Source organism: Callospermophilus lateralis, chromosome 2, assembly GCF_048772815.1.
Source record: "Callospermophilus lateralis isolate mCalLat2 chromosome 2, mCalLat2.hap1, whole genome shotgun sequence".
In the NCBI taxonomy this organism is placed as follows: domain Eukaryota; kingdom Metazoa; phylum Chordata; class Mammalia; order Rodentia; family Sciuridae; genus Callospermophilus; species Callospermophilus lateralis.
In genome coordinates, this window is record NC_135306.1 from 16475538 (window position 1) to 16501486 (window position 25949).

Genomic DNA, 25949 nt, shown 5'->3' on the forward strand with positions numbered 1-25949 from the left:
ATTCCCCCCATTTTATGTGTTAAAACCTACCCCTCAAGGCACTCAAATGGCATGCTGGTGACCTCTCAAGTCAGCAGAGGATCCTGGATGGACCTTGGTTTCCACACTGGGAAGCACTTTCAATGCACATGAATTCTGCTCATGATCAATGGACAAGGTGTGGCTGTTGTAGTTTGTAAAAGAAGCTTCTTGTGATTTAAGATGTATTTCACAGCTGCGATCCTCCTTTGTCTTTCCATTCTCCCTACCTGAGAGTGATTCCCTGAGTTTGATTCTGGATATGAAACCTCCCACCTCAGAGGTTTCCACACTTTAGGTCACTAAATCAACTTTATGCTGGGCCTGGGATCATTCCTATTCTATGACAGTCCCTTCAAGCAGGCAGATTTAGAATTACGCTGTGTCTCCACACTACTCTCCATTTTATCTTTATATTAGAAAAGGAAAGAATGGCCCTCACCGTGGGGCTGAGCAAATTGAAGTTAAATGAAGAAACGTGTCCAATATTATATTTGAAAGACATGGCAGAGTCAGAAGTCAAAGCCAAATCTATATATACACAGACTAGACATGTAGTCATAAAAATGAAGTCCGTATAGCATTTAAAAAATATGCACCCTCATAATTTTGTAGTGAGATCAAGAATAATCTGAGTTAGGAATATAAAAGTCAAGCTTTCTGGCTGCTCCTGATTTTCAAATTCAGAAAAGAGATAATTAGGATTCTAGGTACTAGGCTGAAATTCTAAGTCCCAAACACTCAGTTATTGAGATCCTCCAATCTAGCCAAGCTGAAAGAAGAGAGAGTACTGGTGCCAGGAGGAAACTCACTTCAAGGGACATACTATCCTGCTCCTGCTTCAGACAGTCCAACTTAAATCCTGAATCAAATTCCATCGTTAATGTCAATATGCTCAGACTGTATCGGCTTAACTTCCTCCTTGAGTTAGCTTCTAATGACTCATCACTGTCATTTAATGAAGGCATTGAACATCCTTACCTAAAACCACATGGTTTTAATACCAGTGAATCAGGAGGTTGAGGCAGGAGAATCACAATTTTAAAGCCAGCTTTAGTAATTTAGGGGGATGCCTAAGCAACTTAGCAAGTCACTGCCTAAAAAAAAAAAAAAAAAAAAAAAAAAAACAAACAAACAAGATCTGGGTGCTGGGAATGTAGCTTAGTGGTTAAGCATCTCTGGACTCAATCCCTGGTACCATAAAAAAAAAAATCATATGTCAGAATAAATCCCTGAGAAAAGGATGTTGGGAAATTTCTGTTAATACAGAAACTGATTCATTATGAAGCCCATTTGCTTGGACCAACTTTTGTTGTTTGTTTGTTTACCATAAGTGGCCTGGAAGTCTCATGGAAAAGAATACTCCATCAGCAAAGAGAATTAAAGTGATCATCATCAGAGGAAATAGTTCGTTTCAGGTATTGTGTGATGTCTTTCTCAGCTCAGCTTCAGCTTAACACCCATCTCTTTGTTCCACCTTCATATCTGTATTCTAGGTTGAAGCCCTGGCCATGGCAAAGAGAAAATAAAAATAAAGAGCTAGAACACTCAAATCACTATACAAAAATAGGAAGAAGGCATTAGCAAAACCATCAGGCATAGCTGCCTTTTTTTAAAAGCTTATATATAAATGCATATATGGACCTGTACGATTTCATGAACACCCATGAAAGTATATGGGTTGGGGTAAATATCATGGCATTATATACCTTTTTATTTTTAATGCATTGTAGTTATATGTAATAGTGAAATTTATTTTCATATATTCATAAAACATATAACAGTTTTCTTCATTTTGATCCCCTTCTCCCCTGTCCTTTCTCTCTCTGATCCACATCTTCTAATCTATTGGTCTTCCTTCTATTTATTTTTTACTTTCAATTAGAGCATTATAATTATATGCAAATTTGGAATACCTGTGGCGCATGCACATGGCGTAATTTGGTCAACTTTTTTGCTCACTTCTTCCTCGATGCCTCCCCTCCTCACCCATCCTTGTTCCCTGTTTCTACTATATTGTTCTCCCTTTTATTTTCATAGGAGCCCTCTTTTATTATTCCTTTTTCTTTCTAGCTTCCACACATAAGAGAAAACATTTGACCCTTGACTTTCAGAGTCGGGCTTATTTCACTTAGCATGATGTTCTCTATTTCTTTCCCTTTTCCATGATTCACCCTTCATGCCTACCTGATTTCAAATGCCATGATTTCATTCTTTGTGACTGAGTAGAGCTCCATTGTGTACATATACACCACATTTTGATATCAGAGAGACTTGATTTAAATCCAAACTCTGTCATTTAATACTTGTGTGACTGTGGATATATTACTGAAAATCTTAGAAATTTGGTTTCCAAATATGTGACAATGCTGGCATCACCAATATCCATCAATATGGTATGTGAATGATGATATCAGATGTCATTCATAAAAAAGTAGAATGGGATATGAAAATAGATATTAAGGATAACTATTGTAAGAGAAGTCCTCCCCATCTTTCTGCAAAGTTAACTTTAAAATACCTGGAGTCAAGGACCCAAGTGGAGACCATGGTTGAGAACAGCCATGCAGATAACAGGACCAAGGAACAGGATATTTAGAGGGCTAGAAGCTGCATGGGCAATAGAAAACTGTGGCCTGGGAATTGGGAGACTTAACTGGTGGGTACAGAAGACAAGGGGGCTTTGCTTATTCATCTCTTATGGGCTGATTTGAACGTTAAGTCGGGTTGATCCCATTCTGCTCTGACATCTCACCCTGTGCAAAACTGCCCTCCCTTTCTACATGAGCCCACTCAACATACAGATGACATTTCCACCTTCACCTACTTGTATCCTGTACACAATATATTTAAATTATGGAGCAAATGCTAGCTTACTTCCTGAGTATGCACAAAAGGTGAAAATTTCTGAGAAATGTGTCTTAGGATTGTACTTGCCTCTCCCTCCCTCCTCTTTTGTGGTTTTTCCGTTTTTAAGTGCCCCCCACCTGCATTCAGTGTCTTGGGCTGCAGAACTGTCTACTTTCTGTCCTTTGGCAAAGGCCAGAATAAACAAATAAAAAACAAAGGTCTTTGCTTCAAAAAGACCCAGGCTTTTATTTGAGATTTTGGAACAGCGCCTTCACACATCTATGCTTGGAATGAACAGGTGTCGCCTGTCTACAGTGTTTCAGGCACGGTTATCAATGGTGGGGAAGCCAGGCTAAGTAGACCTGCTCTCAGGGCTCCCAGGGAGTTTTATAGGGACTCTTATGAGTTCACATGTGACTCCCTAGGAACCTGCTGGTGATTTCTAGAAAGGGTATGGAGTCCAGAGGAAGCTGGATTCTGCCAACCCAAGAGTGGAAGAAATTCAGAAAGAAACTGCCTAATTATAGTTACAGTAATTCCTGTGTTCCCACAGGCTGCTACTAGAGAGAAAAACCACTCAGTGCTTCTCCCTGTCTCCTCTTTCTAAAACACCAGAAGAATATTCACTCAGAAGGATATTGTGTTGAACATATATTATTTTAAATTTTTGTAATAGTCTTTTAAAGTAGCATTCTTATCCTTATTTTATATTTAAATCAACTAGACTCTTGCAGGCCCTGTGGTGCACACCTGTAATCCCAGCAGCTTGGAAGGCTGAGACAGGAGGATCACAAGTTCAAAAACAGCCTCAGTAAATTACCAATGCTCTAAGCAACTTGAGAAGACCCTGTCTCAAAACTTAAAATAAAAAAAAATTTAAAACAGGCTGGAAATATTGTACAGTAGTTAAGCACCATTGGTTCAGCCCCGGATAATAAATAAATAAATTATTTTTTAAATTAAATTTATTAAATAAATAATAAATAAATTCTCAAAGAAGTGAAGCCCAAGACATAAAGCTACTAAGTAGAGAAAAGTGAGTTTTGGCTTTCTCCAAAAGCCACACTATCCAAAATGCCAAAGGCTCTCTCTGGAGTTAGAAAATACTAGCTAAAACTCATTTTGTGTCTTTCCTTTCTCATTTTGTTCTTTTTTAAGAATCTCTACTTTTAATTGAGTAGCTGGATTGTTCATGTATACTTTGAAGTTGACGCAAGTCCTTTATAAAAGCAAATGTGTTACATTTGTGTTACAAATGTGTTACAGAATCACTTGGTTTATTGTATAAACATGCATATGTATTTGTTTAATGATTCATGGTTTTGGTTGAGAGCCCCTTGACTAGTGTCAACCACAAAGGGAAGTGCAAGGTTTCACTTCTAGTTTTGCCAGCTTTAGGCATGAAGCAATGGGGTGCAGTGGAAAGAGCTTCCCAGTGGGCAGAAGGCCCAGGTGTAGACCTTGACCCTGCTCACTCTGTGATCTACTGACAATGTATTTATTTCACTGAAATACAGGCTTCATATCAATTAAGTGAAGAGATTCATTCTTGATCTGCTATCTCAACTGGCTAATAGGAGATCATAATCATGTGAATATGTTCCAAGTTGTAGAGCATTACACAAATTTAAGACATTCTAATTAATATTAATTTCTCTCTATCCTATTTCTATTTTATGCACAGGAGTTAAATGACTGCAAAGAGTCTCTCCTGGGCCTGACTTTCTGATTTCTTTACTTTCTGTTTTTCCATATCAATTCTTTTCCTCCTTATTCATATCATGAACAATTTCCAGAAGTCCCGTCCCTTCTGAGACTGGCTGGTTTCACTCAGCATAAAGGCCTCCAGTTTTATCCATGTTGTCACACATGGCAGGATTCCCTTCTTTTTAAGGCTGAGAAATACTCCATTGCATGTATATAGCACCTTTTCTTTGTCCATTTATCTAGCAATGGGCATTTGGGATGTTCCATAACTTGGCTATTGTGAATATGGCTACAATAAATATGGGAAGAATCATGTTTTGTGATACTTGTTTCCATTCATTTGGATATACAACCAGAAGTTGGATTGCTGGATCATATCATAATTTTATTGTTGTTGTTGTTGTTATTATTATTTGGAGGAAGCTCCATGCAGTTTTACATAATGTCTGCATCACTTATATTCCTACTGTATAGAAGGTCTCCAACTTCTCCTTCTCCTTGACAACACTTATATTTTACATATATATCTTTTACATATAGTAGCCATTATATATCACATGTGGAATGGCCATTCTAATAGGTTTAAAGTGGTATGTTCTCGTGGCTTGATTTGTTTTTCCCTAATGCTGTCCCCATTTCTCTTTCTTTGAATGTATCATTTCTAAGGAAGTGGGGTTAATGTGCTTTTCTGGGAAGTCCCCTTACTATGAGCCCTATTAATGGTGGGCACATTGTTTTCTAAATGATAACATCTACACTTTGCTAAATGTAGTCAGGAAGTGACACTCCACAGGAAGCAGCAACGTGCAGTCCCTACCTTGAATCATTTCACAAGCAGGTCTGGCCAGGGGATAGTGCAGGGGAGAGAATTCCAGCCTCCTTCTCCCTGATGGTATGTTACATTCTATCAAGCTACATTCATCCAAAGAAGAAACTTGGGCTGCAACCCATTTCATGGAGTCACTCCAGTTGTATTGGACATGCTTTTAGAATCACCAAGAACAGGTGACCTACTGAGGTCATCCAACTTCTTTCGACATCTAACTCTAATTGCTCTTTGTGAGTCAAACAAGTCCTGACTTTTCTCCCCCTATTAACAAAATATCCCTTTTGGTCAAATTATTTCAATGCTGCCTCTATGGCAGCCATAACTTAGTGGTAATAACTTAAGAATGACATTCAGTGCCAAAGTGACAGAGTGTATTTTACATACTTGCTTGAAAAATAGTGGTTAAATATGGATAATTCCAGCACGTCTCTAACATTCTTATTTATGGTGTAGGTTTATAGACAAGACATGAAAAATGAGGACTGGATTTTTAAAAAAATAAAAATATATCAGGAATTCTAACTTAATAAATAGTGCATGCTAAGGAATGACCAGGATGTTGTTGAGTGTATATTAATCAGCCTTCCTTAGGAATTAGTTGCAAGACTAAGGAAAGTGACATAAAATGGAAGGGGAATCCTGAATCAGGATCAATCTGAGTCATCAAGTAGAATATAAGTTATGTTCAAAAGAAAAGGGAAGCCAAACACCATGGCACACACATGTAATCCCAGCAGCTTGAGAAGCTGAGGTGGGAGGATCCCAAGTTCAAAGCCAGCCTCAGCAAAAGTGAGGCTCTAAGTGACTCAGTGAGACCCTGTCTCTAAATAAAATACAAAATAGGGCTGGGGATATGGTTCAGTGGCCAAGAGCCCCTGAGTTCAACCCCTGGTACCAAAAAAAGGGAAAAGTAAGCAAATATCCATTTCCCTTGAAACTACCAAAACTCTTTCAAGATAGTTAAGCATCATGCATGAATTGGCTTCCACTCAAAAGGAGCAGGAGAAGAACATCGTTCCTATCTGTTCCCACTGGGATCCAGTCTTTCAGTTGTTATTTAATTTTGATGGGGAAGTAGTTGAATCAACTTTCCCAGACATGACTCTGGTTGAATTGGTTGAAATACACACCTGGAATTTCTGAATTTTAGCACAGTATTGATTTCCTCTGCACTGTGAGCTCCATGCAATTAGCAGTCCTGTGTATCTCATGCACCACCGATTCACTTGCCCATAGACAAATGACTGACAGGCTGTAACATTTAATGTGTGTCCGTTCACAAGGGTTTGATCCCACTAGGCAAGTCATGCTTCAGGGTTTTGTTTTGTTTTTCCTACTCATATACATGTTGTGGCTTCCTGCTGGTTGTTTCCTGCCTCTGCTGTTGCTTCTGGACTCCATAGCTTTCCATCCATCAGGGCTTTTCTGAGTCTTCTCCAGAAGATGTGGCGCCCCAGGACGCTGTCCTCCCATTCCAGGTAAGTGTTCCTGCTGAGTAGGCGGTACAACTCCACCTGCTGCCGGAGCAGGGACTTCTCCACCTTCTGCAGGACGATGAAAATGATGCCAGCGTGGCTGCTCAGGAACTGCCAGGTCTGAGCAATCTCATATTCAAAGATACACCAGCGGCTCTGGATGAAGTGCTGAGAGACCACCACTATGACCTTCCGGCTTTTATGGAAACCTTCCTGGATGATGTTGGCTGCAATAGCCACACCAGGAATAAAGTCTCTGTAGTGGAGGCAGAGCTGAAAGGGGGGTACCCCTTCTTCTAAATTCTTTACCAATTCATTCCTCACCCAGTCCTCATCCTGGCTTGAGTAGATCACAAAAGCATCATAGGTGCTTTCGCCTCTGCCATACTTTTTGCAACCAGCAAAAAGCATCAAGTGAAAATAGAACTTGTAGACCAGAAACACTATCACAGATACCACCAGCACACTCAATACCGACACGCTGATAATGGTCTTCTTTATTTGACAGGTGTCATTCTTAAAACTCAGCGCAGGCATGCCCTGTAGATCTGAAGGGGTTGCACACACCAGTTTTTCAGCCTCCACCAAGGATCTCCTCTGGTCCTGTATCCACTGCAGGAAATGCTGGTGTTCACAAGTACAAGCAAGTACGTTCTGAGTTAGATTTATGGTTACATTAATTGGAAAATGCTGTAGTTCTTGCCCTCTGGAAGATTTTATGCTATTAAAACTGCAGTCCAGAACCTCGAGGGAGTAGAGAGGTTTATAAGCAAGTTCATCCAACAAAAACAGGTTGTTGTGACTCATATTTAGGAACTTAAGTTCAGGGAGAGTGTCAAAGGCTTTCTCAGACACCCTTTCCAGTTGACATTTGGAAAGATCCAGGTAAGTCAAGTTTCTCATGTTTGTGAAGATATCTGGAAGGAGGTTGTCCTCAAAAGAATTGCCGGCCATTTTTAGGATTTGGAGACTGACCAAGCCATTGAAGATGCCATGGAAGGCCACCTGGATTTTAGTGTAAGAAATATCAAGGTAGTGGAGTTTGCTGAGCGACAAGAATACCGAAAACTCGTTGATCTTTTTCAAAGTGGAATACTGAAAATGCAGATATTCTAGTTGTTCCAAGCCCATGAAGTTTACAGTCATTGTAATAACCCCATTGAAGCTCAGATCTAAGTACTTCAGACTGGTTGTTCCAAAGTGATAATGAGAACAGCAACTCTTAAAGCTCATGTCATTTCCACTGAGATCTAGATGCTCAAGTCTTGGCGCTTCAAGTTCTCCAAAATTGTCTAAATCTTTGTTGGCAATGCAAGTAAATCTTTTGAGAGATGGGAGCACTATCTTAGGAAATTGTTTAAATTGACACTTCACCAGTTCTAAAGTTTGCCAGTTGAAGCCTGTAGAAATTTCTTCTACCCTATTCAAATTCAGGCTTACCAGAGACATTGCAGAAACATTTGCCAAACAACTCAGTAAGTCAGTAACATCTCTTGCCAAATTATCTATATATGCTAACCGGAATTCCTCAATGGTCAAATTGCATAGTTCTTCCAGGACAGATTTATCAACCATTTCCACATTTCTTTCATTTTTAAATTCTCCCAGAACCAAGCGATGAACTTCTAAACCAGCCAGACCTTGAATACATGTTTTCATTACATTTTTACTATGAAAATTGCTTCTCAAAATCAGTTCATGGAGCCTAATTTCTTTAAAGGCACCGGGTTGGATGAAATCTATTGGGTTCAGAGACAGGTCTAAAGAGAGATTGAGTAAGGGCATTTTGTGTAGAGCCTCCAAGTCCATATTGAAAATATTTTGAATCTTGTTACTGGAGAGGTCCAAGTGCTTCAGGTTTGGCAGGTTAGAAAAATATTCAGGTAACTTGAAGGAATGAATAAGATTGTGAGCCACATTAAGCTTCTCCAAGTTTGTGAGATGTTCAATAGGGAAATTTCCTAGAGAGGCCAATTTTGTCTCCACAGCCACCAGTGTCCTTAAACTTGATAGTCCATGAAAGGCTCCTGCGCCTAAACTCTGGATAGGATTTCCTGTCAATATCAAGGTAGAAAGGTTGTATAAGCCCTCATATGCATCATCTTCAATAGTCTGAATTTCACACCTACACAGGGAAAAGAGACAGTTTATGTAATATTTCTGCTGAATAAAAATTAAAAATAGAATAACAATCTCAGTCACCCAGTGCTTCCTCCAGATGTGATCGACATCGTATGATTTGGCAGAGGCACAGGCATGAAGCAGGGCCCATCACGATGGTACAAGCACCCAAGAAGGTCCACAGATTCAGTATTTTCACATTGACTACAATTGTGAGCCCTTTTTATTACTCTAAGCACACATGCTGAGAAGAGACAGCAAACCCTTCAGAAGAAAATCAATGAAAGATCAATAATTGAGGCACATGAAGATGGTGCACTTGATAGAGTATGTCATAATCACCTTAGATCAGGTTTGGCCATTTCTTGCTGCACATGATTGTAATTATACATTTGATTGGTAGAGAGGATAGGAGTAGTTTTTAGTTGTTAGTCATGATAAATGAATGGTGAATGTCAATTTCAAAATTATAAATAATCACACCCAAGTGTCATGGTATCTTTAATGTTTATGAAAAGTTCTGCACATATGACAGCAAGATATTTGAAAGTTTCCATCATCCCAGGTGAATATTAATAACAGGAGTTTGGGGGTGGTTTTGTGGAAGGAAAAGAAAGTGTCCTAGGAGAACCCACATCAAGGAACTGACCTAGACTAGAGGAATCAAAGCAGGCTTTTCTAAGAATATGTAAACTGAAATTTGACTGCTGAATAAGAGTTAATAGGAAAAAATATGGTGATGTGCACAGCAGATTCAAAAATCCCAAGGTTTGATACATAGAAGGTCTATGAAAAATAGTCTGTAGCTGCAATGCAGAGAAGGTAAGGTAAAATGGAGTTGTGAAGAAAGGGGGGTTTCCAGATAAGGCAGGAGCTTATGAGTCAGGTAAAACATTTTGAATTTCATCCTGAAAGAGATGGAAGCCATGCTACCTAGAATCTTCATCCAGATATCCCAGAGACAGAGCTTCCATGCAGCCCCAAACCAGAAAGCATGTGAGCCACCCCTGCTAGCCATGTAGGTGTCTGCCAGTCACAGCTAATAGGCAAGTCCTCTCCTGAGTTACATTTACAGTGTCCCCACCTGCCCTATGCCCTCAGGTGGTTCATTAGTCATAAAAACATTTTAGTACCAACTTTTGTTATTTACTGGTAAATGCATAGAGAGTGGTCAAAAGAACCAGGAAGAGAAGTCAAGACAGTGGAATTTGGGTGCCCCTGTCGCCCTCCTTGACTGCAGGAGCTTGAGAACTCATCGCACTTCTAATTGAGGCACCTAAACTTGATTATTTCCCATGTTTCTTCTTGCAGTTGTATGATTTCGTGATTCATAGTCTTATGTATATGGTGATGTATATATCAGGCAAGAGTGAAAGGTCCCTATCTCACTCCACATGGCTCACTGCTTTGCACAGGTAATGTTTAGAGGGAAAAAACACTTGGATGGAAGAGATGTGAACCTGAATTTCTGTTATGTTGAAACAAGCCATGTGAATGCAAGTAAGTCACATAAACCCTTCAAACCTCAGTTCCCTCATCTATAAAAGAAGGAAATACATGTGTATTTTGTTAGAAGATAATTTGATTTACTAGATGTAAGCATTGTATAAACAAGCAATGACACCTGTTTTCTATTGTCTGTCCTTCTGTCTATTCAGAATTTCCAAAAGACTGACCAGAGAGGAAGCTGGCCCCTTCCTAAGCACATGTCTAAGTCTTCTGAGGAAAGTTCCTTGGGTGTGTGTTGGATCAAAGATGAATCACATGGGACATTTTTTGATTAAAAATTACTTCTTGTTTTCAAAAAAAGGAGGAGCTTGGTAGGTCTACTTCCAAACAAAATTCTCATTTGGAAAACCAAAAGGTAGTATCTAATGAGATGATGTGATGATGGTATCTTATACTTTAAAAATACACTATAAGGCTTTAAAACAGCATGCTGATACTCATTACTACAGGTGGCCCTGAAGGGTAAGCTTCAGCATTTCCATTTAATGAATATGAAAGCTGAAAGTCAGAATGATGCAGTGACATGCCTCAGGTCACATGGTCGTATATGTGGAGGAGGACATGACCGAGGTATTCCTACACCCATGAGGCTCTACTCTCTATGCCACTGTCTTTAAAATACTCCATTCCTCCTCTGTCTGGCTCTCCCCATACCTAAGTGAGAGGATAAAACCACAACGAGTTTCTCTCTTTTCTATGGAAGTATCTTCCTGGAAGGGGATTTCTCATTTCATGACCTCAGTCTTTCTCAGGAACTTAGATAATAATTTAAACATAAAATTTTTGTTTTTATACAGATCATAGAGAATATAGTACTTTATCAATTTCAAATTGTGAATGAGTTCCCTGATGATGAGAACGCTTCCAAAAAGCAATTACCTGGTATGAAAAAAAAAAAAGAATAACAACTTCACTTTTCCCCCCAAAATGGTATACTTTTGTGCTTCAGAGAAGGAAATCTTGGTCACCATTTCTCCATCTACAGAAAATGTTTTTGTTTGTCCTTCACATCTTTCTCCTGAATTACTTGTTTCTTGCTAATCCCCCACCCTGCACCCTACTTTCAATATCTCTGAAATTATCTGAATCCCATTCGGTTCATAAAATGTCTCTTGACTGCCCACCACAGAGAAGCCCCTGTTCTGAGCAACTCCAATTGCTACCCATATTTGCATTTAATTTATTACCTGTTGTCATAGTTCATTATCCTTATCTCAGTTTCAAAATCAAAAAGAGTCAGAATTAGAATTTATTCAATGTCTATTAAACACTCACCAACTTGACTAGAACTTCAACAGATTCACTCTTTTAAGAGGATGTGCTCTATTTACTAATGGGCTGTATGTTATATATATCCACCAACAATTGTTTCCTAGCAGGAGGTAGGACATAGGAGGGTAGGTCAAAATAAAAGTGCCGATGAAAGAGTTTGAGTTAATTTTCTCTCCTGACTTAGAAAAAAATATGAAGGTAGAACTAACTGTCCTTCTCCTACATTCATATATAAATACATGACCAGTGAAACTCCACATCATGCAAGAATAGGATCATAATTAGAATGAGTTATACTCCATGTATGTATAATGTGTCAAAATACACTCTACTCCTCTGTGTATATCTTAAAAGAATATATAAAACAACAACAAGGTGGAAAAAAATGGTTTCATAAAAGTGCCCATTTCACAGATGAGGAAACAGAGACCTGGAAAATGGAGGTGGCTTGTCCAAGCTTCCACAGTGAAACACCTGTTGAAAGAATGAATAAGTGAATAAAGGCGAGACTTCACCAACCAGGCTTCCTGGTTCAAGACTGAAGTGATCACCTCAACTTCAACAGTATGGAATATCTTATTCATTACCTGGATAAATCCAGCACCTCCAGTTCTGGGAAACTGGAGAAGCTGTGACTTTCTATGCTCTTCAAGGGGTTGAAACTCAGGTCCAGATTCTTGGCTGAGGAAGGGATGCTGTTGGGGATTTTGGAGAGATTCAGCTCCATGCATTGGTACGTAACATTAGGCTCCACCTGCAAGATCACACATTAGATGCAGTGTCTTACTAAATGCACTCCAAACTGCCCTATCCTACAAGCAGAAGATCCAGACAGATTTCTTCTATTCATCTATCCATTCATTCACTCACACTCATTCATTTATCCACTCGTTTCATACTTATGTCTTCCTCTAGGTCATGAAGAGTTCCTCCTATGTACTCAGTGTTCTAGTCTCTTTTTCAACAGTGACAGCTTTAAGTGAGAAGCAGTGGAATCAGTGGACAAGGACTCTGAGGTCCAAAAGCTCTAGGTTTCATACCACTCTACCATGTGATTTGAGGTGAGGTTTTTTAAAAAATGGTAAATCTCACTTATCATATTTAAAATTCAGGTATTAAAATACCTTGTATCATTCTAACTATGACCTCCATTGTGTACAGCTGTAAGGATACTGCCAATCAAGATGTCTAGATGAAGCCAGGCTTGATAGTGCATGCCTATAATCCCAGTGGCTCAGGAAGCTGAGGCAGGAGGATCCAAGTTCAAAGCCAACCTCAGCAAAAGCCAGGCACTAAGCAATTCAGTGAGACCCTGTCTCTAAATAAAATGCAAAATAGAGCTGATAATGTGGTTCAGTGAGTTTAATCCCCTGTACCACAAAAAAAAAAAAAGATGTCCAGAGGTCCTCTATCACCAGGTTTTTGACAATGGTATTCTCTCCCTTGGTTCTTTGATGGTTAGCAAAATGATGCAGAAATGAGGGGGGGGATGAGTCTATTAAATAAGGTCAGGTGCTTTTTCCAATTTTGATTCTTGAGCTGGTTTCTATTCTACTTTTCCACATTCTTGTAAGTCTTATTCTCTAACCACCCATCTAATTTCAGAATTCTCTGATTTTCTCCAACAAAATTCTCTGCTTAAGCCAGCCAGCTCTGGTGTTCTGTTTTTAAAACCAGTAGAATCTGTTCAAAGGATTAAATAAGATAAAGTATTTAGAGAGCTTTTCTAAAAGCCTACTACAATGTAATTGATCAATAAACATTAGCATTAATTATTATTAGTTATCATTAATCCTTTACTATAAGTCACCATTCTCCTTATATGTTATATACTTGAACTCGATCATCTAAGCAAACTTTTAAAGATGAAAAAAACAGAAATTGAAACAGATGAAATCATGTGTGTACAGTGACAGAATTTATACAAGCAGAGCCTCACTTCATTCATGTCTGCTTAAATTTTTTATGCACTTTGATATATATATGTATACATGTGTATATACATATATATACACATATGTATATATATGAATATAATTTCTCATTTTTCTGAGTGTATATTTATAGAGTCATATTGGTCATGCAGTCACATATATACATAAAATAAAAATGTCTGTTTCATTCTATTATCATTCCTATCCCCACATCCTCTTCCCTCCCCTCCCTTCATTTTCCTGTACCTAATCTAAGGTAACTCTGTTCTTCTCTAGTGTGACCCCTGATTGTGAATTAGCATCTGCAAATTAGAGAAAACATTTAGCCTTTGTTTTTTTGTGATTGGCTTGTTTTATTAGCATAATATTCTGTAACTCCATGCATTTACCGGCAAATGCCATAATTTCATTCTTCTTTAAAGTTGAGTAATATTTCATTGGTAAATATATATATATATATATATATATATATATATATATATATATATATATATATATATATATATCACATTTTCTTTATCCATTCATCTATTGAAGGACACCTAGTTTGGTTCCAGAGTTTAGATATTGTGAATTGAGCTGCTATAAACATTGATGTGGCTGCATCACTGTACGATACTGATTTTAAGTTTTTTTAGGTATAAACTGAGGAATGGGATAGCTGGATCAAATGGTGGTTCCAATCCGAGTTGTCTGAGGACTCTCCACACTGCTTTCCATAGTGGTTGTACCAATTTGCAGTCACACCAGCAATGTATGAGTGGACCTTTTTTTACCATATCCTTGCCCATATTTACAGTTTCCTGTATCCTTAATGATTGCCATTCTGACTGGAGTGAGATGAAATCTTAGTCTAGTTTTGATTTGCATTTCTCTAATGATGATGAACACTTTTTCATATGTCTGCCTAAATTTTACCCAGCACAAGAGCCTTGAAGATACCCTCTACCAGAGGACTAGGCTAGGAATTCTCCCCTCACCCTTTTTTATTTTGCTTCCAGTTTGCAACATCAGTGAATATCATCTTTCCTGTGCAACTGTTCACTAAATGTTGTTCATTTTCTGTGCTAGACTGTAAGCTTTGATGGTTTTGCTTGCTCCTTGGTCTCCAGATCTCAGAATGGTGTCTGGCAAATGATTGAAGCTCCATACGGATTTGTTGAAAAAGAATATGGAAAATATTGAATGAAGGTTGGCTTAACCACCAAAGGACAGGCATTTTCTGCTGAGAACTGCGGGCAATGCAGAGACAAACATGGCATAGTTCTAGACTTTAATGAACTCACAGTATAGAGGTACTGTTGAGACAGGAGTAAAATTAACACTGTCTCCAGAGCCATGAAAAAGGCTCTGAAATATGTGCTCTGGTTCAGAGAAAGTGAGATCAATTCTGGACCCAGAGAAGTCTTTCTAGAATGGATCTTGAAAAATTAAGAAGGTTTGGATATGTGAGAGGACAAGAAGGACATTTCATAAGGAGAGAACAGATTGAGCAAGGAAGGGTGGAGATTAGCTGACAAGGGGCAGGCATGGTGAGGCCTAGACCATAAAGAAGCCATGGCTGGATCAGGAGGACTTGAAACTTTGTTCTGTAGCAATTCTTTCAACCATTTAACACATATAAACTGAGGAGCTACTGTGTGCTAGGCACTGGCAGTAAATAAAATAAATAAATAAAATCAGTAGTGATTCTACCTTCTAACCAATTCCATTCCAAAGAGAAAGACAAAGAGCAAATTAACAGAAAATATATACTGATGCGCTCTAGAAAAAGAAAAATAGGGCAGTGTAAAATGGAGTAAAGACAAAGAGGAAATGTGGACATCTCCATGGGGCCATCAGGGAAGATCACTTTGAGGAGGAAGTACTTAAGCTGAAGCCTGAATGAATGAATGAATCAAGAAGTGACAGAGATACAGTTCCAATATGGCAGCCCTGGGGAATGGGAAATGTGCACAGTATAAATTGCAATGTGTGGTAAATTTGAGATGTGTATTAAATTTCAAAGTTATTGTACTAAAGAAGGAATGTAAGATAGCCTTTTAACAGTTAAATCTATGGTACATTTTGAAGAGATATTTTGAATATGTTAGGTTAAATTAAAATATCATCAAACTGAAATTTACTCTTTTTTTTTTTTTTTTGCTTTTTTCATTGGCTTCTAGAAAATTTTAAAACCCATATATGACTTGCATGATTTTGCCATTGGACAGCACGGACCTCAGGGAAAATGATTCCAGGAGACAAAAGAATGCAAAGGTTTGGAGGTAAGAAACTGCCCTAATAGCAATGGATTGTTATTGAAGAGTTTTGAGGAGAGTAATTTGTCATATCCAATCCTCCAGAACAACAGTAATAATAAACCACAAACAAAAGTGTGCAGAATGGATGAAAGAAAGGAGCATAAGAAATCAGGAGACTATTCACCACCCAAGAGTAGAGGCCAAGTGAGAGGAGGACTGGCATTAAGTTTTCATTGGGACATGAGAAGGGAGAGTCAGGCTTTAGGGGCTGCCAGAATATGTTACATGGGGTGGTTGGGCTTTTATCCCAGGGGGACCCTGATTGTAGGCTCCATCCTCATTAACCTAACATCAGGAGGTGCACCAGAGGACCATACTGGGTGAACAGTGGGCAGGAAATTGAGACAAGGGAGGACATGAGATAGCAAGTTAGTCTTTGTTGCATATTAAAGTAAACCACTTTTCCCACTTTCTCAAACTTAGGGCTCCACCTGGATACACTGCTCCTCTTCTGACCCAGCCTCACCCTAAATCATTCTCTTGGTTTTCAGTTCAGCTGAGAGCTTCTAAATCCTCAATGTAGTCCATACAGGGGGAAAAGGGGGATGAATAGAGATTACTCACCAATTGGTAGGGATTTCATGAAGAAAGAAATCATTGCAATAGCTGACAGTTTACATCATTCCCTCTTTTTCTCTCTTTATTTCTTCATATGCCTCCCCACCCTCACACACACTTTCTTTCATTTTTTCCATTCTCTGGAATGAACTGTATGCAAAAATCTGAAACCCACTTAAAAGAATTCTTTCTCTTAAGAAGAAAAAAAAAAACACAAACAAAAACACTTTCCTCCTGAGATTGAAAAGGACAGAACAACTGCTTGAAGCTGAGTGTGCAAACCAGCAGCAGAAAGGCAGGAGACCAAAGCAGCCCCCAAACTCTTAATGAAGTATTACTACAAGTTGAGTCTCAAGAGAGTTTAGTAACTTCTTCAAGGTCACACAGCCAGGAGGTCACAAAACGTTGAGTTTCAGGCAGTCTTACTAACCTAAAGTCCCTATAGCACTCAAAAGTCCTAAATGGGACAAGACACCATTGGTAGCCTGTTCGTGCCCTGCTAACCAGGAGTCACTTGGTCCCTGTAGCTTTTCAAGTCTTTAGTTAATTTAACTCTGTTTTGCTAAATAAACCAACCAGAACACACAGCAGGACGTTCCAGGCAGGAAACCAGTTTTTAGTAGCAAAGGAAAGATACCAGAAGATGAGCTGACCCCAACCACGTACCTCCACGCAGGGCTCCCAGCTCTCGGGTCTCAGGCAGGAGAGAAAGGCCATGGCTGGGATCAGAGTCCCAGCCAGGCTCCGGGGAGGTATCATCCTGGCATTTTCTGAGACCAGCAGTGGCCCTGTGAAAACATGATGAGCTATCACTGCAGGACACACAGGGCAGAGTCTCCGTGGCACTGGCTTCTCTTCCTGGTCGATGCCCCGAGGCTACTGTTGTGTTTAAAGCGGTAAGGGGTGAGAGGAAGTGAGAGTGGCAACCTTAGCATTCTGGGCTTCAGTTTTTCTAGTACTTAGCTCCCCTGCCCCAAGGAAGGGAAGTTAGAAGCAAATGAAGAAGCCTTGCAGACCTGCGGCTACAGGAACAGCAAAAGGAAGCTGGCTCTTATCCCAGAAAGTCATCTGACCTCCAGACTTGGTGAACTTAGGAAAATAAACAGACATTGTTCAAATACTTGGCATAACTACCTAGTATTGCAGGGGTTTTCCAGTTTTGTTTTAGTCGTGGAAACTTCCTGCTCATACTAGCAATCTACCACGTAGTTAAGTCGGTTGAACTACAGAAATTAATTTTCTTATACTTCTGGAGGCTAAAAAGCCAAGATCAAGACATCAGCAGGTATGTCTGTGATCTCCTCTTCCTTAAAAGACACCACTGGTACTGGTGCTTAATAATAATAACAAATGCTCATATTGATGAAAGTTACAAAATAAAGTGGTGTGATGATAGTTAAATGACACTAACAAACAAGCCTTCATTTTTCTGGTCTTTAGAATGAAGATAATCACATTTGTCTCGTCTGATTGAATTACGTTACCTTATCAACAATTCCTAGTCTAGTGGGTGGCTTATCATTCCGTTCCATAAGTGACAGCTATGATAATTGAACATGTGGGTAAAGGAGGATCATCATCTTACCCAGAGATGGGTCATGGGATTGAATGAGCTGACATGGGTACAGGTTTTTGGACAGTCTGGAAAGAGGCAAGTATAATATAAGTCTCTGTTGAATAAAACATTTTAAATTTGGGTCTTACCCTAATAGCATCCTGGATAGTTTCATCAAGAGATCCTGAAAGCACCTCAGATCCAGAATGTGTCAAATCAGGCTGCACCAGAGTAACAGTAGAGCCTCTTGTAGATACTTCAGCACCTGTAAAACTAAGCCCCAAATGGTCCTGCTGTAGAAACTTTACTGGAAGGATGAGTTGAGCCTATTTATGCACAGATGGAAGCCACTTTGATCTGACGCCTCCAAGTTCCTCGTTCCTCACACTAGACATGTATAAACGCTAATTTCCCATATTTTGTAGCAATGTTCCTCCACATATGATTGGGCTACAACCTGAAAAACCCATCATAAATTGAAACTATGCTAAGTCCAAAATGCTATTTTTATAAACCCAATCCACAAACACCACAGCTCAGCTGCACAGGGCACCGCAGAGCCTGAGTTCTTGGCCCTCCTGACTGAATAGTTGAATCAGAGCTGAAGCTTCCTGCCACCATTCAGTGTAACAAGAGTTCATATTGCTAACCTGTGACAGGATCAAAATTCAACACCCCAAGTTTCTACAGAGTGTGTGTTGCTTAACACAACTGCAAAGTAAAAAAAAAAAAAAAAAAAAAAAAAAAAAAAAATTCCAAAATTGAGGGACAAAATGTATATACTTGATGTGCTGGTATTGGGTCACCACTGATTGGAAAGAGACTGCCCCTCCCAGAGCTAGTTAGCTGGGAGAAATAATAAATGACTCACCCTGGAGCACAATTTTCATGTGCAAATTTTCCAATCCAGGGCCTACTCTGAGCCACTCCTCTATCTGGCTGTTAAACACAAAAACAAAATTTGTGCCCTAATCAACACAAGGCCAAATAGAGACCCTGGCCCTAAGGGACTGCTAAAGTAATTCAAACTAGCCAATCTTTAGCTTACTTACCTGCCTTGCAGTGCTTTTTCCCCCAGAAACCACAGGAATGGCTTGTGCCCTGACTGGCCCTGGTACCTCCCCATGTGGCCCTGCATTGTGTAGCAGGCTCCCCACCAACCCCCACAGACACCCAGCCTTGAGAACTCTGAGTAAAAATTCACATTCTCTACGCAATCATCTTCTGATCTCCTTATCTCTTGGTCTTACCGATCATTAAAAAAATAATAATAGTAAAGTTCTGCCAAATCCTAGAAACAGCAAGTATAAACTAATTCTAAAATGTTACTCCTCCTTTTTTGGGAATCACCATTGAATATATCCTATGGCCTAGACAAGCGGAACATACTCATCACGAGTCTTCCAGTGTTCAGATTCATATCTTCCAAAGTCTCATCTTCCAACTCATCCTTAAATCTTACAGTCAAAATCATCTTCCCAAGGAATGAACAGGAGTGCTTCATGCCTTCTTAATAGAGTATTGAGGCTGTGGTCTAGACCTCAGGCCTTTAATTTGGAAGTAGATGTAGAAATTAAATAAACCTAACATGGGTCAGTTGTGTCCTATTTTGATTTCTTACTGATTATGTAGTGTCAAATACTTCTTCTACAAACCATGTAAGGAGGAGGAATGAGCATGTGTATTATTGCAGGCAAGATATAAATACACCCCAGAGCTAGAATACAAGGAGTGAATGATTAGAGTAATAGAAGTAGGTGAAAAAGAAGTGTTCATTCTCTCCATCTTTGGAAAGGAGAATCTTTGATGGTCGAAATGAAGACTGGGAGAAAGGATCTGAGAAGATCTTCTAGACTGCTCTGTGAGACGTTAGCACTTGTGTCTTTTGGAAGTCTTTCAGGAAAGCTTTCTTATGTTGTCTGGAGAATTCCTTATAGTGCTTGAAAAGATGGTTCTTTTTGATGAGAAGTTAATGGGATTAATATAATGTAGTGTACTGAGGCATACTAACCTTAATCAAACGTATCTCAGTTCTGTGTGCCTCTTCCAGAGAGCAACCCATGTGTCCCATACAAATGACAGACTTTAAGCCTGCTGGCTATCACACCTTATTTTCTTACCTTAATAGACTTATCACTGCATTATTACAATGGAAGGCAGAGGTGATTAATTACCATGTGGGTAATTCCCAGTAGGATAATAATTACCCCCTGAGCACAGATGCCTGGAAAAACCACTTAGTTTCCCACACCTTTCATATGCAACAATTCAGCTCAAAACCCATATTTATTCGGTCGATGGAGGAATCCCATTTTTGTTAGGGACTTAGAAATATTTGATACTAATTAGCAGATACTACATATTCAGTAAGAAGTCAAAATAGAACACAACTGATCAATGCAATATTTAGTTAATTTCTACATTTATCTCCAAATTAAAGAGATTTAATGAAAGAAAATTTTATTTCTTGCTCACAAAATGCTCAATGAGGATATTTGTGATCAGGAGCAGACTTGGAATGATCCACTAATCCAGGTTCCTTTTATTTCATTATTCTGCCACATTCCATAGGCAGCTCCTAAGTTTGCTGCGGAATGTATGAAGAAAGGGGAAGACACCCAGATACTTGGATCCCTCTACTTTATCATCTCTGACATGTATCTCCACTCATTTCTTTGGCCAGAGCTAGTCCAAAGACCACATGAACTGCAGTGGCTCTCTGGCTGCTAAGTTTTAGTTTCCTGAATCACTGTGGGCTCCACTTCACAGCCCCAATTCTGTGATGTGGATGGAACCAAAACACTTTGTTCGTCACTGAGATATCTAAATCACAAACTTACTACTTATAAGGTCCATTCCATGCAAGTATAAGAAAAAAAGAAGAGTAACAATCATAACATAGTCTGATTCAGATATATCCTTGGCATATCTAGAGCCAAATCTGATTCCATCCAGCTTTCTAACACTTCTAAATTTCAATTTTTTTCACATACTGACACCTCTTAAATCTGAATGTCTCATAATAGATAATGTATTAGAATTATATTTGGCAGAACTTTTTTTTTTACCTTAGTGCTACATAAATTGATGGTATATATTATAATCAGTGCATACTATGTTCAATGAAGAATAGTTTGTCTAAGAGGGAAAAATAAGTTCTGTTCAAGTAAATAAAGGAAATAAATGGCTAAACAGATAAAAAAAAAGAAACTAGTTTCTTAAAGACACTTTAGAACATTTACAAGACTAATATAGATTTTGCATCTACTAAAGGAGTAAAGTACTCAATGTTGCCCAACTTTTTGGGCCCATGCAACTCTTTTATCCTTCGGCACTTGTTTCCAGTTCAGAATTGGTTCATGTGCCATGATTCAATGCTTCTGTGGTTTGTTAGTCCTTACATTAAGACTTTGACTCTTATTAACACATGCCCAGCCTCCCCGGAGAGCTCTGTCACTTGCTCCTCAGCATTCACATAGCAACCATCTGTCATGCCCAATGGGGACAAATTGTCATCCTTTCTCACTAGTCTTCAGTTCCTTGATGACAGCAGCCAACTCTGGTCTGTCTCTGCACACACCACACCTGTCACAATGTCCCATACCTGGGAAGAAATTCAATGCACACCACGTGTATCAGTAATTATGATAGTAATTTTGGAAAATAATATCCATTGACTTGAGTCTCTTTGCAGAGAGAGGCTAATAAGATACAAGAAAGGACAGATTGTCTCTGTTACCTTCACATTTCCAGCCCTAATGTGTATTTGTTATCCATATGTTATAAGTGCTCAAAAAGCTTCAAAAGAAAGAATGAGTAAATTATATATAGTCAGCCCTTGCCTTGATTAGTCAGCTAAATTTCTCCCATTTTTATCAACGGCCCCCAAGAAAGGAGAAATGTAAATGCCTTTTTTGACTCTCCCCCACTCCGTTTTTCTTTTTTTTTTCTAGAAGGCAACCAATGTCAAAATACTTGAGCAAGTTTCTGATGCAATCCTGCACTAGAGGTACAGGTCATATCATAAAGCATTACTTTGCGTGACCCAGGGTTCTTTGATATGTATCTTTGGAAGGAAGTGGGCAATGACGTGGGTAAATTGCATTATTTGTCAGGTAGCTGGTCAGTTGCACAAGGGGCTTTCCTTTCCTTCTATCTTTCACACGGGAGGAACCTAAGAAACGGGAGGTGAACAATACCCCAGCTGTGGAAAATAACACATGGAACACTAACAAGGATCCGGTGGATGTTTTCCTTGAGGGACAAGAGACATAATCCAACCCAAAGAGTCTGAATGCTAGTCAGAATTGAGAGCAACAGCCCTAATGCAATGACTTTATTTCCCAGACCTTGTACTGGTCCTGCTTTACCTTAGCCATTATGAGAACCTTACCTTACTTTCATTACAAAAAAAATTGCGTTAACTCTGCATTAGTCCATTTTCGGCTGCTCATGACACAATCCCACATGATAAAGATAACAAGTTTTTTGCAACTCACAGTTCTGGAGGTCCAAAATTAAGGCGCTGCATCTGGAGATGGATTTCTTGCTGGCAGAGTCCCTAATGGCACAGCGATCACATGGTAAGACCAGGAGCACGTGTGTGTATGTGTGACTCTTCAGCTCTCTCTACCCCTTCTTATAAAATCACCAAGACTCACTCATGCCAACTCCACCCTGAGTAGTGTGATCTGATACTAATTGCCTGTCAAAGTACCACCTGTAAACATCAGAGCTGGATTATGATTTCATCTTCTCAGCGTTTCACATTGGGGATTAGATTCAACACAAAAGACCTTGAGGGACACACCCATACCACAGCTGAACCAAACAATAGCTACCTCCAAACTCTGTTCCTCAGGTGTTTTCTCCATAGTGACTCCTGGGCCTTATGTTTTTGTTTTTGTTTTTGTTTTGTTTTGTTTTGTTTTGTACCAGGGATTGAACCCAGGGGTGCTTAACCACTAAACCACCATCCCCAGTGCTTTTTTTGTATTTTATTTAGAGACAGGATCTTACTGAGTTGTTTAGGGCCTCACTGAGTTGCTAAAGCTGGCTTCTGAACTTGTGATCCTTCTGCCTCACCCTCCTGAGCCACTGGAATTACAGGTGTGTGCCACCACGCCCCGCCTGCTTTTCTTTTTAAAGAAGTCCAGGCAAGGTTTTAATCACAGAGTTCAGCATGCATTGCTAGCTACACCCTGCTTGGCTTGGAGCTGTTGATGGGTGGGGAAAAGGGAAGTAATCCTAAAAAGAAGATGACACAGAGAGGCTCTTCACTTTGAGAGAAGAGCCGGCAAGAGTGGAAAAGGGACACAAATAAAAGTGAACTAGCAAGTGGGCACTTGGTGAAGGTGAAACTATTTCAATCGACTATTTTACATTTTATGCTGATGCAAGCATCTGCCTCCTTTCTTGTTTTGAGTCAAAAAGGAAAAAAGGGGGGAATCCCCCCAACCTTCATGGTCTTAGAAGTTTGAAAAGCAGGAAAAGAAAGAGAAAGAAAGCAAAAGTTTGGATGTGACACGGTGGAAAGGATCACACTTAGGGTAACATGAGAATATGTTTCAAACACTGAACATAAATGCGCTTCCATCAGGACTCTGCATTTTGAACCTCATCACAGTGACACAGTGACGGTGGGTGCCTTTTTCATCTGGCTCCTCTGAGATCAGGACAGGGAACTGATTCGAATAAACATCTCCTGAATGCCTCAGTAAAGGAAAGACTCAATGACACACGTGGAGTTGTAGCCAAAATGCACAGACTCTGGGTGAGATTGGGAGTCTTTGCTTCTTGCACCTGCCTCCCCACCTCCTGCCCATGTGACTTCAAACAAGCCACTTACCTCTGGAGACCTTTGTTTCCCTCTCTGTATTAATCCTGCTGCAAGGAGACAATGGTCAATGCAGGCTAAGACTATGGAACTGTCATGATTTTGTCTTCCATTAATGCTTCATGAAAGTTTCTTACTGCTGGTGTAGGAGTATCACCCTGTGCTCCTTTCTGAGCACAGTTTAATCTAGACTGGTGTCCTAATATCTTCCATCTTTAGTTAGATGGAGTCTTGCATGGCTGAAAGGATGCACAGTCAATGGCACATGGGACTCCTGTTACTTCGTGGGTTGGAGTTTAATTCCTGTAATTGGTTCCAATCACTAAATGAGCACACACCACTTTAACCAGGGCTACTGGTATTGACTATGAAAAGGAGATGGTGACTTAGGGTGTTTGGGGACAACACACAAATAAATAATTAAACTTGTCCTCTCAGGTTCCAGCCTCTGCTTAAAGAAACTCCCCCACATCATCTTCTCCAGTGCTACATTAAACATCTGCTCCTCCCAGTCTCACATGTGTACCCACACCAAATCCAAGTGATCTTGCTCTATTTTAAAAATATTGTCCTGGCCCTTATGCTTATTATCTATTTTGAAAGGTATTTTGTCTCCACTTATATCTCTGCAAAACCAAGGGGATACCAGAATAGATAATACATCAACCTATAGTAAAAAGAAAATCAATTAATTAAAGACAGAAAGGAGGAACTGTTAAAAATCGTGTTTTTACTTGTTTGTTTGGTTTTACTTTTTTTTTTTTTTTTTGCAGTGTGGAGATTGAACTCAGGGCCTCATGTATGCCAGGCAAGCATTTACTGGCACTGAGCCACATCCCCAGCCCTAAAAGCAAATTTTAAAGGTACATATTAGAAAACAATTCATAGTACAACTGCCCCAAACAAAATAAATTGACTTGAATCAACAATAAAATACAACATTAAGCTTAAAGGTGAGGAAATTAAAGGCAAAAATAAGTTCTGTGTGTAAGGCCTTAAATGAATACTCCATTTTCTTTTCCTGAGCTGCTCTGGGACTCCACAGTCAGCACTGCCCGAGGAAGGCCAGAGCCCCTGCTGCCTGTGAGCCTCTGCACAGGTGTCTGCTCCATTTCCACCAATCACATGCCTTTGCATCTGCTTCTGCCTCAGCCCAGCTGGAGAACACATGGTAGGGGACAAGCACTCTGAAATCTCTCCTCCACTCTTGGACACTGTTTCCATGGAGGTAGCTCATTCCCATCTAAATCCCTCACCTTTGAATGTGCTGAAAAGTAACTTTGAAATTACACTCAGAGCCATATGGCAAAGCCGAGGGGCAGCATATGGTCACAGATAGCTCAGTGCTGATCTACAGCATCTTAAGCTCACCTTCCATTTCTCTTTACTCAGGAGGCAATGGTAGGGTTGGCATTCTGTATTTTGAGCTACTTTGTCCTTCTTGTGGGAAAATGAGTCTCCTAATCTGCATCCGTGATAGACTTATTTTAACTTTCATGGTCACAGTAAGGACAGTGTGGAGAGAAATATCTATATTCGTGATCAATGGGAAGTAAACTGATAAGGAATACTCACAGTGTGGTCTGTCCAATAAAAATGTGACTATCTGATAAGCTTTCACCTGTCAATTCATGTCATGCCCATAAAGCCTGCAGATTGGGACAGATGAGTCCCCTGCAAACCGATGCACAGGTTTGTGCATGAGATGGCAAGTGGAAAGAGGGACTCTGCTGTCAAACCATGAAAGCTGAGGTTTTTTTTTTTTTTTTTTTTTTTTTTTTTTTTTTAGGAGCGAAAATGTTTGAAGAGAAGGTAGTATAAAAATAAAACTGGGAGATCAGACACAAGAAATCAAAGAGGAAGAATAAGTAGGCAGAAGAATGGGTGATTCAGGACCTATCTCTAAAACCACTGGCCCTTCCTACCGCACCTCAACGTCGATACCAGTGTGACTGTAAGGACAAAGAATGCTACCATAGTTG

General features: G+C 39.6%; 1 protein-coding gene across 4 annotated transcripts; it reads right to left on the reverse strand.

Annotated features, from left to right (window-relative positions):
* Positions 1 to 1162: 1162 nt before the first annotated feature.
* Tlr4 (toll like receptor 4) lies at positions 1163 to 17600 on the reverse strand. 4 transcript variants are annotated; one of them, XR_013090352.2, is made up of 4 exons: positions 17243 to 17600; positions 12369 to 12535; positions 6535 to 9004; positions 1163 to 1523 (listed from the first exon to the last, which is right to left on the reverse strand). XR_013090352.2 is itself a non-coding variant. In XM_076845610.2 (4 exons), the coding sequence occupies exons 1-4, from the start codon at positions 17333 to 17335 to the stop codon at positions 6742 to 6744; spliced, it is 2496 nt and encodes an 831-aa protein (XP_076701725.2). In that variant the 5' UTR covers positions 17336 to 17600; the 3' UTR covers positions 4179 to 6741. The 4 variants fall into 4 exon arrangements, 3 of the variants coding, with proteins under 3 accessions (XP_076701725.2, XP_076701726.2, XP_076701724.2); XM_076845610.2 differs by lacking the exon at positions 1163 to 1523 and adding an exon at positions 12212 to 12255 and having other exon boundaries at positions 4179 to 8933; XM_076845611.2 differs by lacking the exon at positions 1163 to 1523 and adding an exon at positions 12212 to 12255 and having other exon boundaries at positions 4179 to 9004; positions 17243 to 17329.
* Positions 17601 to 25949: the final 8349 nt, after the last annotated feature.